Here is a 22,095-nt window from a genome sequence, read left to right as displayed (position 1 = left end):
TTTGTGTGTTGAGTGCACAACTTGTTGAAAGTGTGTCTGGAATTAAGGGTCCTTGCTTTTCAGGCTGACAGAATGCTGGCACTCCTGAAGCATCAGCACTGTCATGGAGAGATTAATGCTGTGAAGCTCTGATACTCAGAATACAGGTAATGTCAGATACTTGGGTAAGCTACTGCTGTAGCCAGCAGTTTTGCCCTATGTCCACTATAAGACTATTGAAGAAGAGACCGCACTTTTTTTCACTTTTGTCACGTATGATCCACAGCATGAGGGACCTTGGACACAGAGTACCTGGGAGAGAAGCCAATATGTAGCTCACCCCAGCATGACTGGGCCCAGGTAACTGAACTCAAGCAAGAGAGAGACATGCATGCAAAGATTTAATGTTCTGCCAGACATAACTGCCCCCTGGTGGTACAAATGGGAACTGACCCAGGAAATAAAAACAAAACATCGTCAGAGAATAAATTTCTAGGCCTGGGACCAGGGAGTGGATTTTCAATAACAAACAGGCAACCTAAAACGACTCTTCTGGTACAGATCAGAGATTACAGCCACTTCACACATTGAGTAGTGGGGTAGGGTGTAGGTGGAAGAGGGCACCTCTGGTGTCCCGGTCAGCCTTCTGTAGTGGCTCCATCTTCTGACTGGGGTCAATCTGTAACAAGCATTCTGCATTGTGGTTCAAGCCTGTAATGGGCTAAGAAGCTAAGAGCACCCAGCTCAGGCTGTACCGTCACTACCCAGTGTGACCCCATGGTTGAACGTTGTTGAAAGAAGCACTGTGTAAATAATGTTCTACTGAAAATGTTCAAACCCTCTAAAAACAAGACGGGTTTAAGAAGAAAACCAGCTGACCTGAAGAAAAGGTTCTTTTCAGAATAAGAAACTTAAAATGAAGTTATAAAATATTAGGGTGATACCTTCATAATGCATTATAATGCATTCATAAAGTATATAAAACGCGGCTATTAGTATAACAAGGCATAACACATTATAGCCATGTTTATTATGCATTATGAATGCTCTATGAAGCTTTCATGTAAAATACACTAGATACCTTCATAATGCATTATAATGGTCAGTATAAGTAAATATAATACATGATGAAGGTATTTGTAGTGCATTATAGATGAGCTTCATAGAGCATTCATAATGCATAATAAACATGGATACATTGTCATGCCTTTTTATAAAGTTATAGCCATGTTTATAATGCTTCATGAATACATTATAATGCATTATGAAGGTATCTATAATGCATTACATGACTGCTTTGAGTTACCATTTTTTTTTCCTTTTTGTGACAACCAACCTGATTCCATGTCTTCAGCTTCTCAGAGTAGCAAGGCACAATGTCTTCTCTTGCGGGGAACTTTGTGAATAACCTGAACGAGAGAGGGAGCAAACTCCAGCTGCGGGATCAGCATTTCCCACCAACGGGCTTTGCGGCAGTCTGTGCCAGCACACTGGTTACATTTAATGTCAAAGCAGAAACCATTACATCTGACTACACACTTCACTGGACAGGATCATCATTCATACAGCAACCAGGGCTATTCAAATCATGGTCCTCAACGTCCGAGCACTGCTGGATTTTCCAGCCTTCCTTTACCTGTGAGCCAGGATGCAGCCTCTGTGTCCAATCAGAATCAGTAATTTAACTACCTGGGAGAACTGAGAACAAGGTCTGAATTTGGAATTGAGGGCCAGATTTGAAGAGCCCTGCAACACTTGAAAACCTTCTAGATGCAGAGTGGGGTAATTCCGGTCCAGAGAGTAAAAGACCAGACAGATTTTGTTTCAACCAACCAGTTGAGTACTCTGACTGTGACACTTTATGCTCAACTGGTTGGTTGAAACAAAATCTCGGTCTGATGTGTATACATCAGAACTGAGGGGACCCCTAGACATACCTGACGAGCCTATCGCGAACATCCTGCTGCAGCTCGCTGATCCGGTCCTGCCCCAGGTGGAGGGTTCCGGCTGGGCCCTCACAGACTAGACTGTTGATGGCCAATCGCAGAGCGTTGATCTGGGGGTGGGTGTAGCAGGGAGTTATGGGTAATATGCCAGAAGCGCTAGATGCTCAATCATTGCAAAATGAGTATTCGGAAAGCGGGCAGACATGCACACAGTCACGCTGTTACCTCGTTGATATCCTCCACGTCAAATCTGACATCAAAGTCCAACTCCATGTCGTGCTCTACCAGGACAGGTTCCTGGGTGTGCGAGTTCCATCCCAGTCCACAGAGGGCGCCAGTAAAACAGGTGCTGTCCTGATCCGTGCTGAGGGGAAAGTGTAAGCAGGTTCGGAAAAGAAAGGGAGGGGAGAAATATCGAGCTGGCGGGGTGGACCGAGTGGTAGTCCTGACCGTAGCTCCATGATGGGGCTGAACAGCATGCAGAGTATGGCCGGCAAACCGTGGATCCTGGGCATCAGGGTGGTCTCCTTCAGTAGGATGTTAGAGCCTAGACACAAACACTCATGAACCTAATGGATGTTGAGCTGCAATTCAGGGGGGAAAAAAAATCACTACGATAGGCAGGCGTGAAGGAGCGGCCTTCCTGAGCCAGCGTTCCCGCTCTTACTGGATGCACTGATAGACACCGCCCCAGCCACGAGGACCCTCTGGTGCTTGTCCTGAAGGCTCTCATTGACAGCCACGGAGTTAATGCTGTCCATGTCTATGGCTACAGATCTGAGAGAAACACAAATGCCAGTTAATGGTGAAGCAAGGGATCTCAGTCTCTAGGGTACGGTACCAGTACAGTCCTGTACTCTCACCTGTACTGTCTGACACTGTTCATGCAGTGGAAGCTCATCTTGTATGGACTAGATGGGCCATGGACTGGAACCTACCAGGAGGGAAAAAAATTAATAAATAAATACAGCTACTGTGTTAGACAGAGACGGTGTCACCTGCACTCTCACACACCTGACTTTTGGGTGCGGCCTGGCTACTCTTGGAGAAGGCCTCCAGCAGGCTCTCGATCAGTTCCTTCTGCTCCTTCTTGTGCATTGCCCAGGAGGTGCTGGAAGGATTGAACATGAAGGTGCCATTCTGGAGGTCATTGTAGAGAGACTGCAGCATCTCGTGGCTCTGCTGCAGGACACAAACGAGTGGAATAGGGTTCGTCTTGCATGGACCTCCACCAGACCCAGTTCTTTATTCTCACAAACAGGAGTGCCGTAGATGAGAGCGCAAATGGAACTCAGAGGGTTACTGATAATATGGTTTACCCTATTCACCCTGTTACTCTAATCTATATGATTAAGTAATTTATTGACATATGCTCTTGTCAAGTGCCTTGTGACTGTTGTGAAAGGCACTATTTAAAAAAGAACTGAAAAATGAATTTAATTATTTTTGTACTCATTGCACAACAATACGCTGCCAGAAGCTGTAATTAACGTTTCATTCTGCAGAGAATCGCACAGAAGCAGCATGTGATGATAAATTAAACATCCCTGATAGACACTGAAATATGGAATGAATCAAAAGCAAAACGCAGCTCTGCTCAGCAGTAATGTGACTCGAACCCGCTGCACAGCCTCCTGCAGGAGATGAGCGTCAAACTGTCGGGAGGCCAGCTGGAAAACAAGCCCCCCCAGCACACGGTACCTTGGACTGAAAGCTCTCCTCGACCTTGTAAGCGTGACCCTTCTCTATCATGATGTCAGCCACGCTGAGGCTCACGCCGTCCGTGTTGACGTGCAGGTGCACGCGCAGCACGCCGTGCACGACGGAGAAGAGCGAGGCCATCAGCGAGCGCCTGTTGACCAGCGTGATGAAGCAGTTCCGAGCTGCGCTGCTCCACTCGTTTCCCAGGATGAGGGACTGGGCAGACGGACACATGCCGACTATCTGGAACTCCTGGGCCTGGAGAGACGTACGGTTACGGTGATCGGGCACGGAGACGCGCCCACACGAGCAGGGCTTCCTGTACCTGGTAGGGTTGGGCCCACAGATCCGCAGGTAGCTCCCTCAGACTGCTAGCATCCATCTGGCTGGTGTTGCCGTAATCCACAAAGAAGACCTGAGACACACAGGGTGACCCCCTTAGCTCACAGCTCTGCATTCGCAGCCCTGCCCTCCCCGCCTGCGGCCGCCTCACCTCCACACTGCTACCGCTCACGTGCAGGACTCTGGCCCTGAAGTACAGAGGCTCCTCCTGGTCCTCGGCATACGGCGCCAGGCACAGCAAGTTGGGGCAGACGGACCCGGACAGGCGCTGGAGCTGCCTGCCGTTGATGTCCGCCGTCAGCACGCCCTGCTTCCTCATGCTGTCCTCATCCGCCTGGAATCCCCAGAAGTGGCCGACTTCCACGACCTTCATCAGGGCCACGTGGGAGAACACGGGGCATGAGGGAGCGGAGATCAACAACCGCAGCGGTCCTTTAAACATGGCAAACAGTCCTGCGCCGGATGCCCTGGAATTCCGATTTTAATTTCCTGTAGGGTGTGAATTTTTTGTGCACCTGTAATCCATCAACAGACTGTAAATTGTATAATATTGTTCGCTGCTAGAAGCACTATGGATGGATGCACAGTATACTGATAGGGGACCTTTTTAACTGTGCCTGTTTAACTGAGTGATGCTTGTCTGAGATACACCAGACCGTCTTCTCAGGGTGGGGACCATGTGCATTCTGTGGTACGTCCACAGAGGGTCTCGAGGACCCATGACACCAGGAGGTTTGCTCTCCCACCTCATTTTGCGATTTAATGCGTAAGGGAGCCAGTCTGAGCAGCAGTAATACCCGTGTCACCGGGATTCATTACCTCTGTGATGTTGACAATGAACATGGGCTGGGGGGGGAATTGTTCTGGGTCAAACACGCTGCTCGTGGGCTCGACGGTGTGGTTCTCCAAGTCCACGGTCACCCTAGCATAGGAGGGCAAGGATAAGAGAACTTTAATAAGGAATCTCTTTTTTGTAATTCTGTCTGATGCTCTGGGTGGACTGAAGTTCCCGTAAAGTGGAAGGACACCCCGAGAACACGGTGTCCTGCTTTACCTGAATGTGAAGCACTGTGCCAAACCTCTCTGCTCTTCAGGTGTACCACAAAAACACAGCATAACTAAACGCACAACTCCCCAAGTCAGTCTCAGGCGTACCGAGCATGGGCAATGTCCGAAAGGATCCTGCAGCCAGCCTTAGCTGCCACTGCATTGCTGGGATGCACCAACAGGTCCTTCGGGAGGCGCTGCTGAGCCATGAGGAGGGCCAGGGACACCTCGGGGAGAACTCCGGTCCCTCGGGCTGAGGTCTTGTAGAACTCCATGTATGCTCTTCACAGGGAAGACACAAACCTTGGTTTGTGAGTCTGAACCATGACCTGTACCTGTTAGTACTGTAGGCATGACTGAGGGTGAAAGCGGACCCACACCTCAGTGGAATCTGGATCAGGAAGGAGAGTGCCAGACCTACCTGGAACCATCGTAGGTGATGGACTTCACTGGGCCGCACTGGCGAAAGAGTGACTGCAGCTGCTTATAGTACAGGAACCCGAAGGAAGGCACGTTCCGGACCTGAATGCGGCAGAGGTGAAAGGTACACGGGCTCCAGGGATTGTGGGCTTGACTCTCCCGGCTCCGGGTCTGCCCCCGGGAGGTTCACAGATACCTACCTGCACTGTCGTCTTCGGGTTGTGGCCACACAGCTCCTTGTAGGCCAGCTCTTCGTCTATTTCCCCCACGTTGAAGTAATTGGGGTAAAAGGCCCCGGCTATGGCGATCTGGGGCAGAGCGAAAGGCCGTGACTACAGGTGTGCGGCTGCAGTGCCGCAGTGCCGTCGCGAGCCCCACCTGCAGGACGAACGTCTGCTTGTTAATGCTCTCGTAATCCTTGGGGGGCGCCTTCGCAGTCACACGCATGTTGAAGTGGGATACACGGGTCTTCAGGTCCTCGAACAGCTCAGCCACCTGCACGCACGTATGCGCAGGCGTCAGTGTGTGTCTGCTCCACAAATACCTACATTCATATATATCCAGCTGTGCTCTTCAATCTAGTAAAATCAGGGGCACTATGCAGCAGGACAGGCAGGCAGATATAAAACTTTCTCTGTCGCCTGCTGAAGTCTCCGATCTTATAGGTCATTATGCATTTTCATCCACAACGTTTCCCAGAATGCCTGCCGTTCCCACCTCTCGGATCCTCTTGATCTGGATGCAGTTCTCCTTGCCCCAGTCCAGCTCGTCCTGGTCAGGGGATGCAGGTAAGGAAGCCCTTCATTATGGCAGACAGGGTCACAGGGGACCTCAGTTGGGTAGGCGGAGGGAGCGCTCACCTTAGGATGCCGAAAAGCCCCCTCATGCCGGGAGGTGTACCACACCTGACAGACACATGGTACAGCTGAACTCTCTGAACCTACCCCCTCCAAAAAAAAACAAAAAACACAACAAAAAAAAAAACACACGGCGCAACGGATTTGGCCAAATGCGCACCTTAAATGCATTGACGACTGCTATGGAGTCGCTTGGGATGCCATTTGCAAAGGCCAGCTTGTTCCTGAGCCAGATGGACAAATGCAGTGAATTGAAATGCACTGGGGGCCATGCCAGAGGCCGAGGCCCAGCCCCCCCCAGCCCCAGAGTGAGGGTCAGCAGCCATCTGTTACCGCTCACCGATAGCCAGTCAACCGCTGCAGGGATGGCATTGCGAAGAAGCTCTTCAGGGACATACAGGCCGCTGTCAGGAAAAATACAAATCCATGTCACTACACTGTCCATGTCCAGCACCTTCTTTACGTTAGTCACAGCGTACGGAAGGCCTCCAAGTCCTTCACTATGAGAAACTTGGTGAAAGGGATAAGATGGCGCGTATTGTAACATTTGTCCAGTAGAGGGCACCAGTGTCACACACTTGCCTAAGATGAGACACTCCTCAAGGCAGCCAAATGCATGGCCCAGTACAACCAACTTGCCCAGGAGCAAGTTTACAGGTAGTTGTGCCAGCACTCGGCCCAAGAAAGTGAGATCTCCGTCGAAACGTCTCTGGTCCTCTCCTTCCCGCTCCAGGGAAAGTGCCCCCAACTGGCACATGCAGACAATCAGCAAGTGGTATAAAACTTTCAGGTAACACTTTAGGTGAGGAGGTACAAATCATGAGCAAATATAGTAGCTGCATGAAATACATCATCAGTTATGACTGACTGATGATGAACTAACATGCGATCAGTATGTAACCAACACACAGATTCTGGTTAAGTAGTATATTAACTACAATATTTGTGGAAACAACTTATGTTGCTAAAAATACCCCAGAAATACAAACGTGGGTTCATCCAGACAAACATGCAAACGGCAGATCCCAACATGCACAAGCATAGGCATGCATACCTCTTTGAGCTGCAGCACAGTCCTCTCGATGTCATTAAGGTGGGGGGGTGACAGAGCAGTGGACAGAAGAGATCGGGGGTCCCCCATATCCAGCAGTTTCACTTTCAGCATGGTGGTAGCCAAGGGTGACCGCTGGGCAAACCGGTATGAGGTCTGAGTTCACGGTGGACTGACGCTGAGCACAACGCCATGATACAGAATGTATCGCATCATACCAGCATTTCAGGAATCATGTATTCTGGGATCGCAGATCTCCAGAACTTCCTGGTCACCAGCCGGTAACAGTAGCCTTTAGAGACACGTCCTGCCCGACCTGGAAAAACCCAACAGGTCCTGGAGACCCACTGGACCCTGTCAAATCAACCAAACAAATGTTTCCAGGAAGATCACGCACCTCTTCTCTGATTGCAGCTAGTCTTGGAAGCCCAGGTGAGGCACAGGCTCTGGTAATGGGTTCTCTTATCCCAGAAGAGTTGCCGCGCCAGACAGAAGTCGATCACTACGGGAACCAGCAGAAGAAAAGAGAGGGGCGCCTCAGGACAGAGCAGCAAACCTGCGACTCCCCGCGCACTATGGGCGGAACACACCCACCGTACTTCACGTCGGGCACCGTCACGGAGCTCTCGGCGATGTTGGTGGACAGGATGACCTGTGAAGTAGAGCGCCGCACATTAAACACAAACCAGCAATGAATGGGACAAACACCCCCCCCCCCCCCCACCCATTGTAGCGGGAGCTACCTTCCTGTACCCCGGAATTGGAACCAGAAACAAGGCGTTCTGCTCCTCCAAGGTGATTGTGGAGTGGAGTGGGTACACCTGCAACCTGCAACACACACAGCCTGCCCATGGTCAAAACAAGCAGCTCTGTGGCGGCACGGGGAGAGTCTCTCTCCTCTCTGACCTGCCACATGTACCTCTTTCGCACCAGGTTGGCCAGGGCCTCTTGCATGTACTGGATCTCAGCCAGGCCCGGCAGGAAGACTAGCACACTGCCCCGATTCGGTAGGGCCACGTCACCAGAGACCACCGCCTCAGCGCTGCTGTCACACACCCAGCATACAGCAGTATTATCAGTAACAATCAAAGGAGTGATGGAAGCAGTAGTGCATACTGTGACGATTTAATAGTACGGCAGTGTAGCTTCAGTGTAGTTAATGCAGCACTGCGCCACCCAGCAGGAATGCAATGGCAGGCTGCTACGAGTAACTGCCCTGATCCCACAAACCTCTGGTCTTTGTTCTCCAGCTCATCAAAGCTTTGGATGAGGCTGACAGCCATATCGTACATCTCTGTAGTGATGCAGGGCTCCTCAGAGTTGTGGTGCTCCACCTGAGACACAGACAGACGTCTGTATTGATATCGTTGTGGGGACCATCCATTCATTTCTATGGGGAAAACCCTAATCCTAACAATAACCCCCTAACCAGCCCTAACCTTAACCATGAGTAACCAAACAAGATGCAAGACATTTTTAGTTTTTGATTGCATTCACATATTCTTGTACAATTTAGTTTTCCCTTGTGGGAACCCAAAAAATGCCCCCACAATGTCAAAATAATAGGTTATCACCGCAATAGGTTATCACCGCACAGATGTGGGGACATCTGGTGCCCACAATGTAATATTTATACACACACACACACACACACACACACACACAATGACCTGCTGAACAATACAGCACAAACAGCCTTGACACATCCATTCATCTTCAGTGACGGTCCCTGCACTGCACAGCCCAGCCAGAGCACACTGCACAGCCCGGCCAGAGCACACTGCACAGCCCGGCCAGAGCACACTGCACTGGCTGCATTACTTCTTTGGGTTCTTTAATGCTTTTCCCACCATACACCTCATCCTGAAGGCAGCCCACCATATGATTGAACTTGCTGCGCAGATCATCTAGGAAGAATTCCTCGACGGTGTACGGCGCTCCATCCACCTCAAAAACATAGGCTGGGTTCACGTGGTTACGGACAGGCGTGCCGAAGTATTCTGCAAGCTCCCGGCAGTTGATGGTAGCCGACATGAGGATAACCTGGCGTTGGGAGAAGTGGCATCATGAATTCATGGAGGACAGTCATTTCAGGTACGACGGGGTGGTGCCAATCTGAAAACTGTGCAGAAAAATCAGTAGATGTCACCTGACTGAGCACCCAAGATCCCCCAAGATAATGTCCTGCTCACTTTGACATAGCGGGAGTTGGAGTGGAGCAGCTTCCTCACCACCAGCAGCAGGAAGTCCAGCTCCTCAGTGCGCTCATGTACCTGAGATCCACAGGCAGGCAGAAGATCAGGAGGATATCTCCCAGGTGTACCTCTAAGTGCAGTGTGCAAGAAGGTATGGGGAAGGTATCTCTATGGAGATGGTGAGCAAAGAGGTACGGGGAAGGTATCTCTATGGAGATGGTGAGCAAAGAGGTACGGCGAAGGTATCTCTATGGAGATGGGGTGTGTGAGGAATGTAAGGACAGGTATAAGAAAGTATTCAGTAGGTACCTCATCTATGAAGATGTGTGAAAACTCAGTAAGACTTTTGGCAAAGACCAGCTTCTGCAGCAGCACTCCAGTGGTCACATAGATGAGCCTTGTCTGGTCTGAGGCCACCTTTGTCAGGCTCACCTGGATGTGTAGGCACACACACACGGGCACACACACACGGGCACACACACACGGGCACACACACACGGGCACACATGCAGAATTAAGCTTGAGTAAGTAGGACAGAAGCCCATGCAAATGGCACAGATGGAGAAGGATAAACAGCAGACACCCCTGGGCAGAATCTGGGCCATTTTCTCTCCTGCATTAAGCTCGATCTCTCTCATGTGATCAGTGACACGTGCAGTATGATGTCGCCGGAAGGCTGCTAATGGCCCCTGACCCCCCCATGCCATTAGTGCAGTGATGTGGACTGATATCACACTGCCTCGATGCCACAGAGCACCTGGAGGAACTAGAGTTTCACTTATAAACAAAACAAAAAGGGTTTTTAAGACTATGGCCCATTATCTAGGTTTGCATTGCCTTCATTGTGCTTACAGGCAGCTGAGAGACAGAACCTTTTATCCTATTACTCAAGCATGCAGGAGCTGGGTACCCTCATTTGAAAGAATATATAAACAAACGGATTAACCCACAAATCTCCCCAAAGGCTAATGGCTGAGTTACCATGGGAAGCCAAAATGCAGGCAACGTAAACATCGTTTAGACGGGACTGAAAACAGCCGGCCGTGAAGGGTACAGACACGGCCTGACTCCGCCCCCCACCCTGTCGTGAGGTGCCCAGCTCTGCATAGTAGAACTGGGGTTACAATAAGCAGCCCAGGGACTACCAGATCTGAATGTCGGGAAACTGTGCTGAACACCAGCAAGAATTCTGGGAGATCGGTCACAGGGAGGAGATAACGTTGCCCAGGGTGCTGGACTCTGTGTCCTCTGAGCTTGTTACGCAATAGAGCAGAACTGGACCGAAATTACCATGTTTCTCTAAACAGCAAGGAAGCCCCCCCCCCTGCAAATGCAGCCCACTCAAACCCAGAAACAACTCTGTGGATAGTGGAACCACGGGTGGGTACGCTCATACCTGGTATCCCACCAGACTGCCAAGGGTACACTTGCACTCGTGGGCAACCCAGCGGGCGATGCTGATGGCGGCGATCCTGCGTGGCTGGGTGACCACGATGTTGCACGGGGCTCCCTTCTCTCTGTAGTAGTCGAGGATGAACTGGGGCAGCTGCGTGGTTTTCCCACTGCCCGTGGCTCCCCGCACGATGACCACCGAATTATTCTCAATCAGAGAGATGAGCTGAGGAGAAAGCCACACGATTATATCTGCTGGAAAGGCGTGTGCAGGCACCAAATGCACACTGATGCAGCGGCACAGCGTTCCACAAAGGCAGGCCAACCACCTCACTGCAATGGACTTCAGGATTACAGAGGGCTAAAGCAATCAGAGAGGTCTACAGGGTGGGGCTCAGCAATGTAACTGATATCGACTTAACATCATATAAAATTTAAAACAACGTGAGAAACTTCGATAAAACTGTTGAAAAGGAACAAACTGATATTTTGATACCATATATCACAGAAACTAACACAATTCCAACCTATTTTACGACAGTCTTAAGAACAAATACCCAGGAACAAACCATACTGTCAGCGCTGAAGCATGTTCGATGTGCTATTTGAATGTTATCAGTCTTTTACAATGTTTGCACGGAGTTTTTGTCGTCTGTGCTTTTCTCGCCGTTTTCGTTTGTGATTAGTGGAAAGCTAAAAGGCTGCCACACCGCCGGTTTAAGATCGGGGGGTGTGTCCCCAATTTCAAATTCACTCGCCATCTCGCCTTCGGTGAAAACGCAGTGACATACGACGTCGACGTGAATACGCAGTGACATCTGATGTCGAACTGTGTAATATTACGCCAGTTTTTCTGTTAAGTACCGTGAAGTACTCCCAAAGTAGCGATTCATTTTCCACATCAGCCGGGTTAAATCGTCATACACATATCGATTTTTAACCGATTCGAGATTCATTGTTACATGCCTACTTTACAATAACCTTGAATTTTAATATGATTCATTGTCGAAATTCAATGAAATGGAAAAGGAAAAAAAACTAATTTCAAAATATCATCAAGCCCAATTACACAGGTTAGGAAGAAATGCCGGCTGCATCTCCATCTCCAGATTTTAAAGCCACATCATTCTGCTGCATGAAAATTATGTTGCTTCCACAGGGATAGAAGACAGAGACAAAATGGCAAAGAAGAGACAAAATCTAAGAAGAATCTATAGACCAAAAAGCTAAGATCCTTTTCCGCTGCCACAGGTCGTCGTGACACCAGGCCCAGTATGGAGTGTACAGAGGTGAGGGGGGGGAGGGGTCACTGTCACCTGCTTACCTCCTGTCGGTTTTTGGTGATTGGCAGTGAGCGGTACTCATATGTCCCAGGGGACTTTGGAGAGCCTGCAGATTGAGCAGAAAAGAAACACACTCATTGCTAGTACCACAGACACACTGTCATACACAAGTCTCAACATTCTTGCTGTTTTTTCCCCATTTTGGCATCAATGCATGAGTCGAATGCCCTACTGGTGACTCCGAATAAGAGCTTTAACTCACTGCTTGATGATTCTGTGCCACTTTGAGCCCTGCTGCAGCCCTCTGCTACACTGCTCCTTGGGCTGCTCTGCTCTACAGCGCCATCTGCTGTCCTGGAGGGAAATTAAAGCATCAATATGCAGCAACACATTGACACAGAGATAACAGTGTGCATTATTGTATTATTAATAAGCACACATAATATATAGGGGGGGGGGGGCAGACAACTGGAAAAGCTTCTGTTGTCCATAAAAATATTAAACAAGAATTTATAGGTGGTAAAACAGAGGCATGAACATACTTGTACACACAGAAGGTCTGGGGTTTAGATGCAGGTATAATGATACGGTGCTGGTGTAAACATCTGCCTGATCGTACTACAAAACCTGCCCGCTGGGTCCCTGACTCTGCAGCCGAATGCCTGCTGTCAGCTCCTGCTGTCACACCCCACTGAAGCTCAGGAGCAGCTTGGGGAGGCCTCCTCAGCCCCAAGGGGACGTGCTGTGGGGCTTCCATTCCTCCCAGTGGCAGCCGGCATCATGGTGCCGTCCTCGCCCCTGCCCCCAGAGCGTCCCCCTAACCAGATGCCCCAATGTCCCCAGACAGGGGCATCTCTACCTAACAATCCCCCCCCAACACAAACTTCGACATACAGCAAGTTGAAGGGCTGCGTCTGCGGTGCACAGCTTCTTGCTCCCACAGAGACACACAGGAAGTCAGACATGGCTGCAGGGCCATCAGCCGCCACTGGGGGGAGCGGAGGAGTTGCACCTCCAGACCCACGTGGGGCCGTAGCCTCCCCCCAGGGTACCGGCAGGCTCATTAAGGGCGGTCAGCAGAAACCCGCAGATGATTAATGAGTGAATGAGCTTCACATCCCCCCCCCCCCAAGAATGATGAATCCATATGTTAACAAAACAAAAAATCAGCTTAATTTCCCCCAGCTTCTTAACAGCTATGGTTTTACTATGAGCTCTCTGTCGCCCCCTGGGTGATCCTGGGGTTCTTGGTTAACGACTGACGTGATGTAACTGTGTGCTGCCTCACAGATCGAGGAGGGGGGGCGGGTGGCAGCATGGGGGTGTCAGAGGAAGCCCTCAGGCCTGTTGTGTGTGTGTGTGTGTGTGTGTGTGTGTGTGTGTGTGTGTGTGCGTACCCAACAGCCAGTTAGTCCAGCCCTCTATGAATAACAGCACTGGGCTCAGACCCTATCTGACTAGACAGTCACAGCCAAGAGCCAAGCCAAAATGCAGAAGGGGTGGGGCCTTGGGAAAGGGGAGGGGCCTCCCCCCCACCCCACACACACCATAGATCCACATCACCGGTGAAGTTTCTCCCTCTGCACGCCATTCAACTTCACTTCGTATGAGAGAGAGAACAGCAGAAAGGACGAGTCTAAGCAGGGTGCAGCGGACAGCGGTAGCACACGGTAGCACACGGTACCACGCGGTCGTCCGCCACAGTCCTCCACGTGAGTGACGTTTGCCTGCATGGTCCATTCCAAGCCGTTGCACTTTCTCTGAAAGGTCGTTCCCAAACCTCCGTTGTGAAATTGTCTTAATGTTGTCTGATCACAGATTCAGAATCATTCAGCTGGACTCTCTGGACCGTTCCTTGGGCACAACCTCATGACACTCACCCCTGCACTGACTGCCAGAAACACAGACCTATAAACAAGACAGCCATGCACAACAGCACCTATGGGTTATTACACATCTGCTTGCGAGGATCCTCGATGAGAGGCACGGGCTTTTTGGGCATCGAGAGCGACAGGCAGTGAACTGGTAAGCATGGGGGGGGGGGTGTTACCTATGTGCTAGAAAGAGAGAAAAGTAACAGAGACTTTTTGAGGACGGAGTGTGTGCATGCATGAGTACAGCAGGGTTTGTGTGTGAATTATAACGGCTCACGGTGTGCAAGACTGCTATTCTGTTGCTTCAGTTCCAGCCATTAAACACAAAAATGTTAATGCAGCTCTCAGCACAAAGAAGCGCTCAAAGGCCACGTCCACGAAGCCTCCATCTCGGAAAGCCAATGGTCAGGAACGCGCGCAAAGGCAGACCTACCATCTGTGTAAAACGCCGGGAAATCAGACAGGCCTACAGGCCATAATCACAGTAGCCTGCATGATCAGATACCTGCAGTCCTGAGCCAGTGAAGCGGCAAAGCAGCCAGACAGCCGTGTGGAACCCGCAGCCAAATGGAGCGGAAAAGTAAGAAACACACATCAGGCTAATTTGTCTGTCAACGAGGAGCCATCGGCTCGTGAGAAGCGCTGACCGGCAGCCCAGACCCGCTGGACGGTGTCTCTCCCAGCTCCACCATGCCCCTGTTTGGCTGGATGAAGTGGACCTGGGGGAAGGCGGAGTCCACAGAGGCGGGGGCGGAGTCCAGCTGCGTGCTGATGCGCGAGCTGCTCCGGTATATGGAAGAGCGCCAAAGGCTGGCCTGTGACATGGAACGACAGCACCAGCAGACCCAGGGCATGATGGGATACCGCCGGGTGCAGAGCTACCCCATCCCAAGGCCTCCCATTCCCCCTTCGGAACGCCGGGCACTGGAATGTCTGTGCGCCCAGATCCGGCCCGCGAACACGGCCGCGGTGCTGTCCAGGTAAGCTGGCGTGCGACTCCCTGCTCCCCACGAACGGTCAGGTTTGTGTCCCATCTGTCCAGGAATTGCCTGCAGTCCGTTTCGGTAAAAGCGTATGCAGGGATACTGGCTGCCCGTTGTTTTTTTTACAGGCCTTCAGTCAGTTGCATCACCGTCATTTATGAAGGTCACCGCAAAAGAGGACAGGAACCCCGCGGCATGGCATGAATAAAGCGGTCATGCATGAGCGCCCCCCCCCACAGCGGCATTTGGGGTGGGGGGGCAGCAGCCATCTCCCTGGGCCATACAGGGGTATGAACGCTATGTCCTGGAAAGCACTGGTGTCAGCTGGCAGGATCCTGCTAACCGTACTGTCCGGATCCGGTGCACGAGGCTGCCACCGCACCCACAACATAACAGTACAGCTACCGTACCTCGGCACGGCTCATGCTACCCGACCACACAGAAAAGGCAGATCCGAACAGGCTCAGACTCCTGCATGCACACCTGCTCCCCCTCCATTCCTCATTTCCTCGCTCATGGGGATCCCGAGAAGTCTATTCGCTCATTAACGTTCCACGCTTTCCTTCTCCGCCCCAGGTGTCATGAGGTGCTCACCGCCCACAACATTCTCCCTTGGGAGCTGGTGTACGTCTTCAAGCAAGTGCTGAGGGACTTCCTGGACGAAGAAGAGGAGGGGACCAGCCGCTTCCAGGTGAAGCGGGGCATCACCGTGCCAACGTCGGCCAACGGCAGCGAGCCACTGTGCAAGGAGATCCCCACCATCTCCAGCTATGTGGACAAGAGGATGCGAGGCGTCCGCCCCTATGAGGCCCCAAGGGACTGGGACCTGCCCTATGGATACCCTGGGCCCATCTAGTGCCCAGAGACCGAGAGCACCACCCACCAGGGGGTCCATACTCACCTCACTGGTGTTATGTGAGGAACAGGACACCCTTTAGAATATATTATACACACATACATACACACATACATACATACACACACACACACACAAATAACCCATCCAGCAAAGTAGACCTTTACTTCCTGAAGTGTATCTCACAGTACCATACACATTTATATGACACTATAAACAATGTTGGGTAAGTACCATTAAAAATGTAATGCCGTACTAGTTACCTGCTGAAAAATGCAATCAGTAACATGATCCAAGTACCTCAAAATAAAAGTAATACACCTAATTGTAGTTATTTTGGATTACATCAATGACAACTAAACACAGGAGTAAACAAATGACAAAAAGATCACTTATTAGGCAATTATACTGTCCCACATAAGTATTTAAGAACAGACGTCAACATCTCTCAGAAAATGGCGTGATGTCAGCTTCGCATTCTTTATAAATGCAATAGAAAACCATTCGTCGATTTTAGATGTATTATTATTAAATCTAGAAGCAATCTTGATTTATTATTTACGATGGCGGCGCGCATAGATGCTCCCCAAACAGGCGCTTTTATTTGTTACAAATTGTAACACTTTTGATTTCATTTCTCAGTAACTGTAAAGGAATAGTTACTTGGTGTTTTGTATCCCGATTACGTAACGCAGTTACATATATCGCGTTAGTATCGCGTTTAGTCTCAAAAGCCGCACCCATGAAAACCATGACCAGTAGAGTCGAAAACAGCCAGTTTCACGCTCCATCATGATGTCGGAGCAAGATAGTCTCACACTGTTAATATCTTCAGAGATCATATTTTAATGTTGCACGTTCGAGTTGGTAATCGGGATCATATAAATGTGTGTGCACCTGACGTCGTTGTGTTCCTCGTTCTCAATGTTATGTTGCTGTTCATCTCCTGCAATACACATGGACTCATGCTGGGGCACCAACAAACCGGCCTAACACACACCACTTTTTTTAACGTCTTTTACGCAATCGCTTTAAAATTAACTAAACGCCGGTTATACCCAGTCATTATTAATGCAGGCAGGTGGGCAGCTGTGGAAGCACCACCCAGGTGTCGGTTCTTAGACCAACACCGGCGAAATCACAGATGGCGGCCAGGCCCTTACAGCCAGTGAGGTCTGAGACCCAGGGTGGGCGGTCGGTCTCGTCTATTACAATATTGACAGCGTCCCCTCCATAAGTGGTGTGAATATTTAGCTTCAAGTTTTATCATGACACTCGGTGACCTCATAGCTGGCTACGGCCCTGATGGCGGGGATCTGAGCAGGTCATTCTGTATGGAGAATTACCCGCTCTCGGCGCTCACTCCCACCGCCTTGGGCTCATCTTGAAGCCCGTCAGTGATTCGAATTCCGGCGAACTTGGTACCGGCGGTAAACCATTCGGTTATCTGCTCCGCGGTGATCGTCTTCTTCATGATGCTTACGGTGAAACAGCAACTCGGCAGACGCCTTTTCACTGTTTCTGCTGCAAGCGACTTAAATGGGTAAAATCTAAGGCGCGAAAACGCGCGGACACGTGACGAGGTGCCGCAGCCAATGAATACCAGCCGAAAGCCAGGGAGTGTCCCTAAGGCCGACCCGTAGAAAGTCCATGCAAACTGTTAATCAAACCTTAGCGTTAACGTTTGTAAAAGTACTAATATGTATTCTCATAATTAACCGTGTATTTAAAAAAGTACCTATTTCCAACACAAGGGGAATCAGTTACTTAATTTTGAGGTGTGTTAATTTGGAATGACCCCTAAATAAGATTCATTTTTACATAATTGAGTTACAAATACGAATGCACGGCAAATATGGAAATAACCAAAGCATTCTTGTATTAGTGAAACTAAAAGTAAAAAATTGTGCAGAAGTCCTCCTTCCTTTCAGCCTTGCACACTGAAAAGACACAATGCAACACATTTTTAAACTTTACAATTTGTAATGTTCCATTACATATCTAATTTGTATTCCACAGGACAACAGACCTGTTTCAACAGTTATTTGGTTTGTATTTATGGAATCTGTGCGATTTTTATCACGGCGTTATTTCAAGCACGATATCTCTGTCATTAAACTTTATTGGACAATTACAGATTCACGCATTAGTTGTGAATGCTTGTTTTTTAATTATTACCATTATTTCTTTTATTCAGTAATCAACATAAGGTACAATGACATATGTATGCAGTATAACACATGATCAGTGCCAGGTGTGTGTATATACGAACGACAGATAATACAATTATTAAAAGATAAATAACATTTAAAGATTACATGTATATTTATATACACATCACATATCCTGGAAGGACTTGATAAGTTGATATGTTTTTTGTGCTTTTTTGTTTTTACACTTCTGAATAGCATCTACATATTGTATAAATTCCACCAGAAAATATGTGAAGTTTGGTTAGTTTTTTTCCCACTTTATGTATATACACTTTTAACAAAAGTAAATTAATAACATATAGATTGTTTAGCATCAACTTACTACCTTTAAAATAAAAAAATACATCAAATTGGCCAATCACTATATAATTTTTAAAGTTCTTAAACTGTTGCATATCTATCCAGAATAATCTTGTATAGATACAGTAATAAAACATATGCATACCATTTTCCTCTTCTATCCTACAGAAATCACAAGTGTTATCAATATCCAATTTAAATCTTCTTAAAATTTGTTTTACCGGCTAAATCCTATGTAACAATTTATATGACACATCTTTAACCTTGTTATTGATGCAGTATTTACTAAGAATAGTCCATGCTTTTTTCCAATTTATGTCATGAAACATAGAAGACCAAAAGAATCGTGCTCTAGGTAGTGTAGCCGTGTGCATAGCCTTTCTAATAACCTTGTTACTAATCTTATCAATTACAACATCCTTTTCTGCAATATAAATGTGAGCAAGAGTTACATCCCCATGCATGTCAGTCAAACTGGACTTCCTTAGAAGATTTAATTCACCTGTGGGGATAGCATCAAGAACCACAGCATATTCCCTTGGTCTTATGGGTATTTGAAGTTTTCTCAAAAATTCAGTGAATGTTATAAGCTAACCATCAGAATTTAATAACTGTATGACCAAAAGGATTCCATTATTAAACCAAGAATGATACAAAAGTGTCTTGTTTTTAAATAAAATATCATTGTCATTCTAAACATAATACTTCTGGGTTGAAAAATTATGCTTGTAAAGTAAATTCGAGGCTAAAAGAGCCTGTTTGTGAAAATTGGCCAATTTTACAGGTAGTTTGTCAATTGAAAAAATACATTTCAGCAGGAATTGTAAACCACCAAACATATTGAAGAAATAATTAGGAAAGATGTTCCACAGGCTATCTTTACTTTTCGGGAAGTCAATGAGCCATTTGAAAGTGTTGTTTAGCGTTTCAAAATCCAAAACCTCTGGTCTCCCGTTTCCCTTGGTATTACAAATAGTTTCCCTTTTCAAATAGTGAGGTTTATTCCTCCAAATAAATCTATAAAGCATTTTGTTCAGCTCCTTGATCACATTCAAAGGTACATCCAGCGAAAGAGAAACATACACTGAGCGAGATATTCCTTCAGCCTTTGAAATATCTCTCATTAACCACATATTAAGCTTTTTTTTTTAGTTCTTGCTATGATGGAGTCAAAGTTCAGTTGGGCCCTCTGATGTACGTTTATACTTTTTATTGAGAGTTTGGGTCAGTTTGACGTTCGAAAGTCGTTGTATTCATACCTCCCGACCACAAGGCGGCACTAAATCATAAACGCTTCTTACCAACGAATAAAAACCTAAAGTGACCTTCTGTAGCTTCCGGTTCTCTGTCGCAGTGTTCATCGGTCGGATTTGCAAGGTAAGTTTATAAATATTAGTAATATAAACATATGTTAACGACGGCTGTGTTGTTTGGTATTTAGCAGTTCGTATAAATCTCTGCCATTGTGCAAAACACAAGCCATCGGCAATGGTACAGAACGCTGTCATATTCGAAATGATTGGGGTCCATGCCTTTTATTTGCACTACGTTTATTAAAATCATTTGTTTTTACCGTGACTTTCCAGCAAAATGCATCCAAGCTTGTACATAGAAAACTGAATAATTATACTGGCAACGGCAGCAGTATGTAATGTTAAGGCTGTTAAAGATAAATCCGTGTGATGTTATTTTAGAAGTCCCTGTAGTGGAATTGTGTGTGATTGTTACGGATTGACAGTTGAAATGGGTTTGGGATTTACAAACTGAATGATTCCTTATTATATTTTTTAGCAGTCATGGCAGGTCGTGCATTTGCAGCCTGGTGGTCTAAAATGAAGCCGTACTACACGCAAGCTTACCAAGAGGTCTGGGTGGGCATTGGGATAATGACCTACCTGTATTACAAGGTCTCCTATGGAGGTAAGTGTTGGGAATAGGTTTTAGTCAGGCATCATCAGCCCAGTTCAGTTATGATGAAACCCATCACAGAGGGTTCCAGGGACTTAACCTTAAAAGAACATATTGACCTTAATCTTTTACTGACATGATGACATTATGCCTGTTCTGTTATGTTGATTCTGACATTTTGTCTTTCTTTAAAGGCAAAAAAGCTGTGAAAGGCAGTAAGTACACTTCGACCATTTCCCTTCCCTTAGCATGTGTTCCAAACATGCAGGATTTACCCATCATTTAGTCTGATTGTAATATCCTACTGATTTGGGTTTCTCCTCTTCATTTTCAGAATCGGGACACTGATTTGTGACCTGCTTACATGCCACCCTGGATGTCTGTCCCTGGCTTTCAGCAGAAGCCTGGCTGGTGCCATTAAAACTTTTGTTATGGTGACACAGTGTTTGAGTCTTACCTTCCCTCATATGAATTTTTTGGTTTTCCCAAAAATTGGAAGAATCAATTTAAAATACTGTATTTTTTATGCTTAGTTCTTGTGTTATTTAAATCTATGCTAGTCTAAATGAAATTGATTACAGTTGTATAGCTTGTTGAATGTGTGACCAATAAAATGTACCATTTACTTTGTGTAGTTATTTACTTCACCTTTTTTTGGAAGAAAACACAGATGATACATATGAAAATGTTAGCAGGTTCTGCCTCTTCTGCCAGAAGAAGCACTTATTTTTCATTTTATGGGCTCTATTTTGAGGCAGGCCTATGTATGTGGGGCACTTATAGGCTTGTATAGGTGAACATGATACGTACATTTTTTTTATAACAAAACCAAAAATGTCTTTGTTTACCTGAGGGATTTGACAAAAAAAAAGAATTTTTGAAAACTTCTGAAAATCAATATTAGAATTTTGTGATCAGTGGTTATTGTTGACACACTACAGCACACAACAACAAAATGTGTCCTCTGCATTTAACCCACATGTGACATCATGACATAGCAGGGGGCAGGTAATTCAGCACCTGGGGAGCAGTGCTTGGGGACGATACCTTGCTGGTTGGGGATTCAAACCACCAATCTTTCAATTACAAGTGTGCTTCCCTAACCATTAAGACACAACTGCCCACAATATATGCCATTAATATACATATGGTTCACTATCAGTTGTTAATAATAGTTCTGGTGGTCAGTATATATTATATCCCCACAACTGTGTTCAGTGTAGTGTAGTTCAGTGGAAGATAGACGTGATCTCTATATATGGTTAGCACAGTTGCCTCACACCTCTGAAGACCAAGGTTTGAGTGTCCACCCTGGTACTATGTGTATTGAATTGTTCTTGTGTCTTAGTGAGTTTCATCTGGGTTCTCTGGTTTTCCCTTCCGGTTCAAAGACTTGCTGTTGTAGTTCCTAAATTGTCTGTAGATGTGTGTGTGTGTGTGTGCGCCCTGTGATGGGTTTGCTCCCTACCTGGGATCCCCCTTTTCTGGTATTCTGGGTTTTCCCTGTCTTGTTTCCAGGATACACTGGACCCCCTCTAGACTCTGCATTGGATTATGGTGAATGGAAGGGGATGGATGGAACAGCGACGCCATCTGGTGGAAAGCAATTAAAACCCAATTTTCATTAGCGATATATCTTATCCAGTATCATTTTTTTTAAATCTTGTTTTGTAATTGTTACGCATACAATCGCGATTTTTCATGTTAGTCTTATAGTATCCATATCGTGTGCCTTGTAACTCAAAATT

The 22,095-nt window shown here is 47.4% G+C and overlaps 3 protein-coding genes across 5 annotated transcripts; 2 read left to right on the top strand and 1 right to left on the bottom strand.

Annotated features, from left to right (window-relative positions):
- The first annotated feature begins 10 nt into the window (after nt 1-10).
- Nucleotides 11-18,493, top strand: rd3l (RD3 like). Its single transcript, XM_072699134.1, has 8 exons — nt 11-146; nt 266-339; nt 12,090-12,219; nt 13,785-13,925; nt 14,032-14,238; nt 14,429-14,667; nt 14,746-15,067; nt 15,647-18,493. Exons 6-8 carry the CDS (start codon nt 14,655-14,657, stop codon nt 15,924-15,926), a joined length of 615 nt encoding a protein of 204 aa, XP_072555235.1. The 5' UTR covers nt 11-146; nt 266-339; nt 12,090-12,219; nt 13,785-13,925; nt 14,032-14,238; nt 14,429-14,654; the 3' UTR covers nt 15,927-18,493.
- Nucleotides 368-17,404, bottom strand: tdrd9 (tudor domain containing 9). 2 transcript variants are annotated; one of them, XM_023825559.2, is made up of 35 exons: nt 17,273-17,404; nt 12,476-12,567; nt 12,255-12,319; nt 10,935-11,156; nt 9,848-9,970; nt 9,536-9,616; nt 9,222-9,386; nt 8,574-8,677; nt 8,263-8,388; nt 8,087-8,171; nt 7,938-7,995; nt 7,741-7,845; nt 7,562-7,659; nt 7,347-7,478; nt 6,875-7,040; nt 6,633-6,696; nt 6,453-6,516; nt 6,296-6,340; nt 6,153-6,206; nt 5,814-5,930; nt 5,636-5,743; nt 5,437-5,537; nt 5,124-5,297; nt 4,788-4,890; nt 4,120-4,335; nt 3,952-4,041; nt 3,627-3,884; nt 2,940-3,107; nt 2,789-2,859; nt 2,593-2,702; nt 2,376-2,472; nt 2,151-2,289; nt 1,917-2,035; nt 1,316-1,388; nt 368-658 (listed from the first exon to the last, which is right to left on the bottom strand). In XM_023825559.2, exons 1-35 carry the CDS (start codon nt 17,398-17,400, stop codon nt 560-562), a joined length of 4,020 nt encoding a protein of 1,339 aa, XP_023681327.2. In that variant the 5' UTR covers nt 17,401-17,404; the 3' UTR covers nt 368-559. The 2 variants fall into 2 exon arrangements, with proteins under 2 accessions (XP_023681327.2, XP_023681328.2); XM_023825560.2 differs by having other exon boundaries at nt 8,263-8,385.
- A 1,239-nt stretch (nt 18,494-19,732) lies between the features above and the next one.
- atp5mj (ATP synthase membrane subunit j) lies at nt 19,733-20,972 on the top strand. 2 transcript variants are annotated; one of them, XM_023825582.2, is made up of 4 exons: nt 19,733-19,816; nt 20,231-20,359; nt 20,542-20,562; nt 20,682-20,972. In XM_023825582.2, the coding sequence occupies exons 2-4, from the start codon at nt 20,236-20,238 to the stop codon at nt 20,693-20,695; spliced, it is 159 nt and encodes a 52-aa protein (XP_023681350.1). In that variant the 5' UTR covers nt 19,733-19,816; nt 20,231-20,235; the 3' UTR covers nt 20,696-20,972. The 2 variants fall into 2 exon arrangements, with proteins under 2 accessions (XP_023681350.1, XP_023681351.1); XM_023825583.2 differs by having other exon boundaries at nt 19,741-19,816; nt 20,234-20,359.
- Nucleotides 20,973-22,095: the final 1,123 nt, after the last annotated feature.

The sequence above is a fragment of the Paramormyrops kingsleyae genome, chromosome 14 (assembly GCF_048594095.1).
Source record: "Paramormyrops kingsleyae isolate MSU_618 chromosome 14, PKINGS_0.4, whole genome shotgun sequence".
NCBI classification, from domain to species: Eukaryota; Metazoa; Chordata; class Actinopteri; order Osteoglossiformes; family Mormyridae; genus Paramormyrops; species Paramormyrops kingsleyae.
Note: the sequence above shows the minus strand (reverse complement) of the source record. Positions and strands in the feature narration are given on the sequence as shown.

What these genes read in the sequence shown, in the direction of transcription:
- atp5mj (XM_023825582.2), top strand. Translation starts at nt 20,236, where the DNA reads ATGGCAGGTCGTGCATTTGCAGCCTGGTGGTCTAAAATGAAGCCGTAC. An exon ending in TTACAAGGTCTCCTATGGAG is followed by an intron (nt 20,360 to 20,541) that starts GTAAGTGTTGGG and finishes CTTTCTTTAAAG; the next exon opens with GCAAAAAAGCTGTGAAAGGC.
- tdrd9 (XM_023825559.2), bottom strand. Translation starts at nt 17,400, where the DNA reads ATGAAGAAGACGATCACCGCGGAGCAGATAACCGAATGGTTTACCGCC. An exon ending in CTGTGCTGCAGCTCAAAGAG is followed by an intron (nt 7,041 to 7,346) that starts GTATGCATGCCT and finishes TGCATGTGCCAG; the next exon opens with TTGGGGGCACTTTCCCTGGA. An exon ending in GTTCGCGATAGGCTCGTCAG is followed by an intron (nt 1,389 to 1,916) that starts GTATGTCTAGGG and finishes TCTCTCGTTCAG; the next exon opens with GTTATTCACAAAGTTCCCCG.
- rd3l (XM_072699134.1), top strand. An exon ending in ACGGCCGCGGTGCTGTCCAG is followed by an intron (nt 15,068 to 15,646) that starts GTAAGCTGGCGT and finishes TCTCCGCCCCAG; the next exon opens with GTGTCATGAGGTGCTCACCG.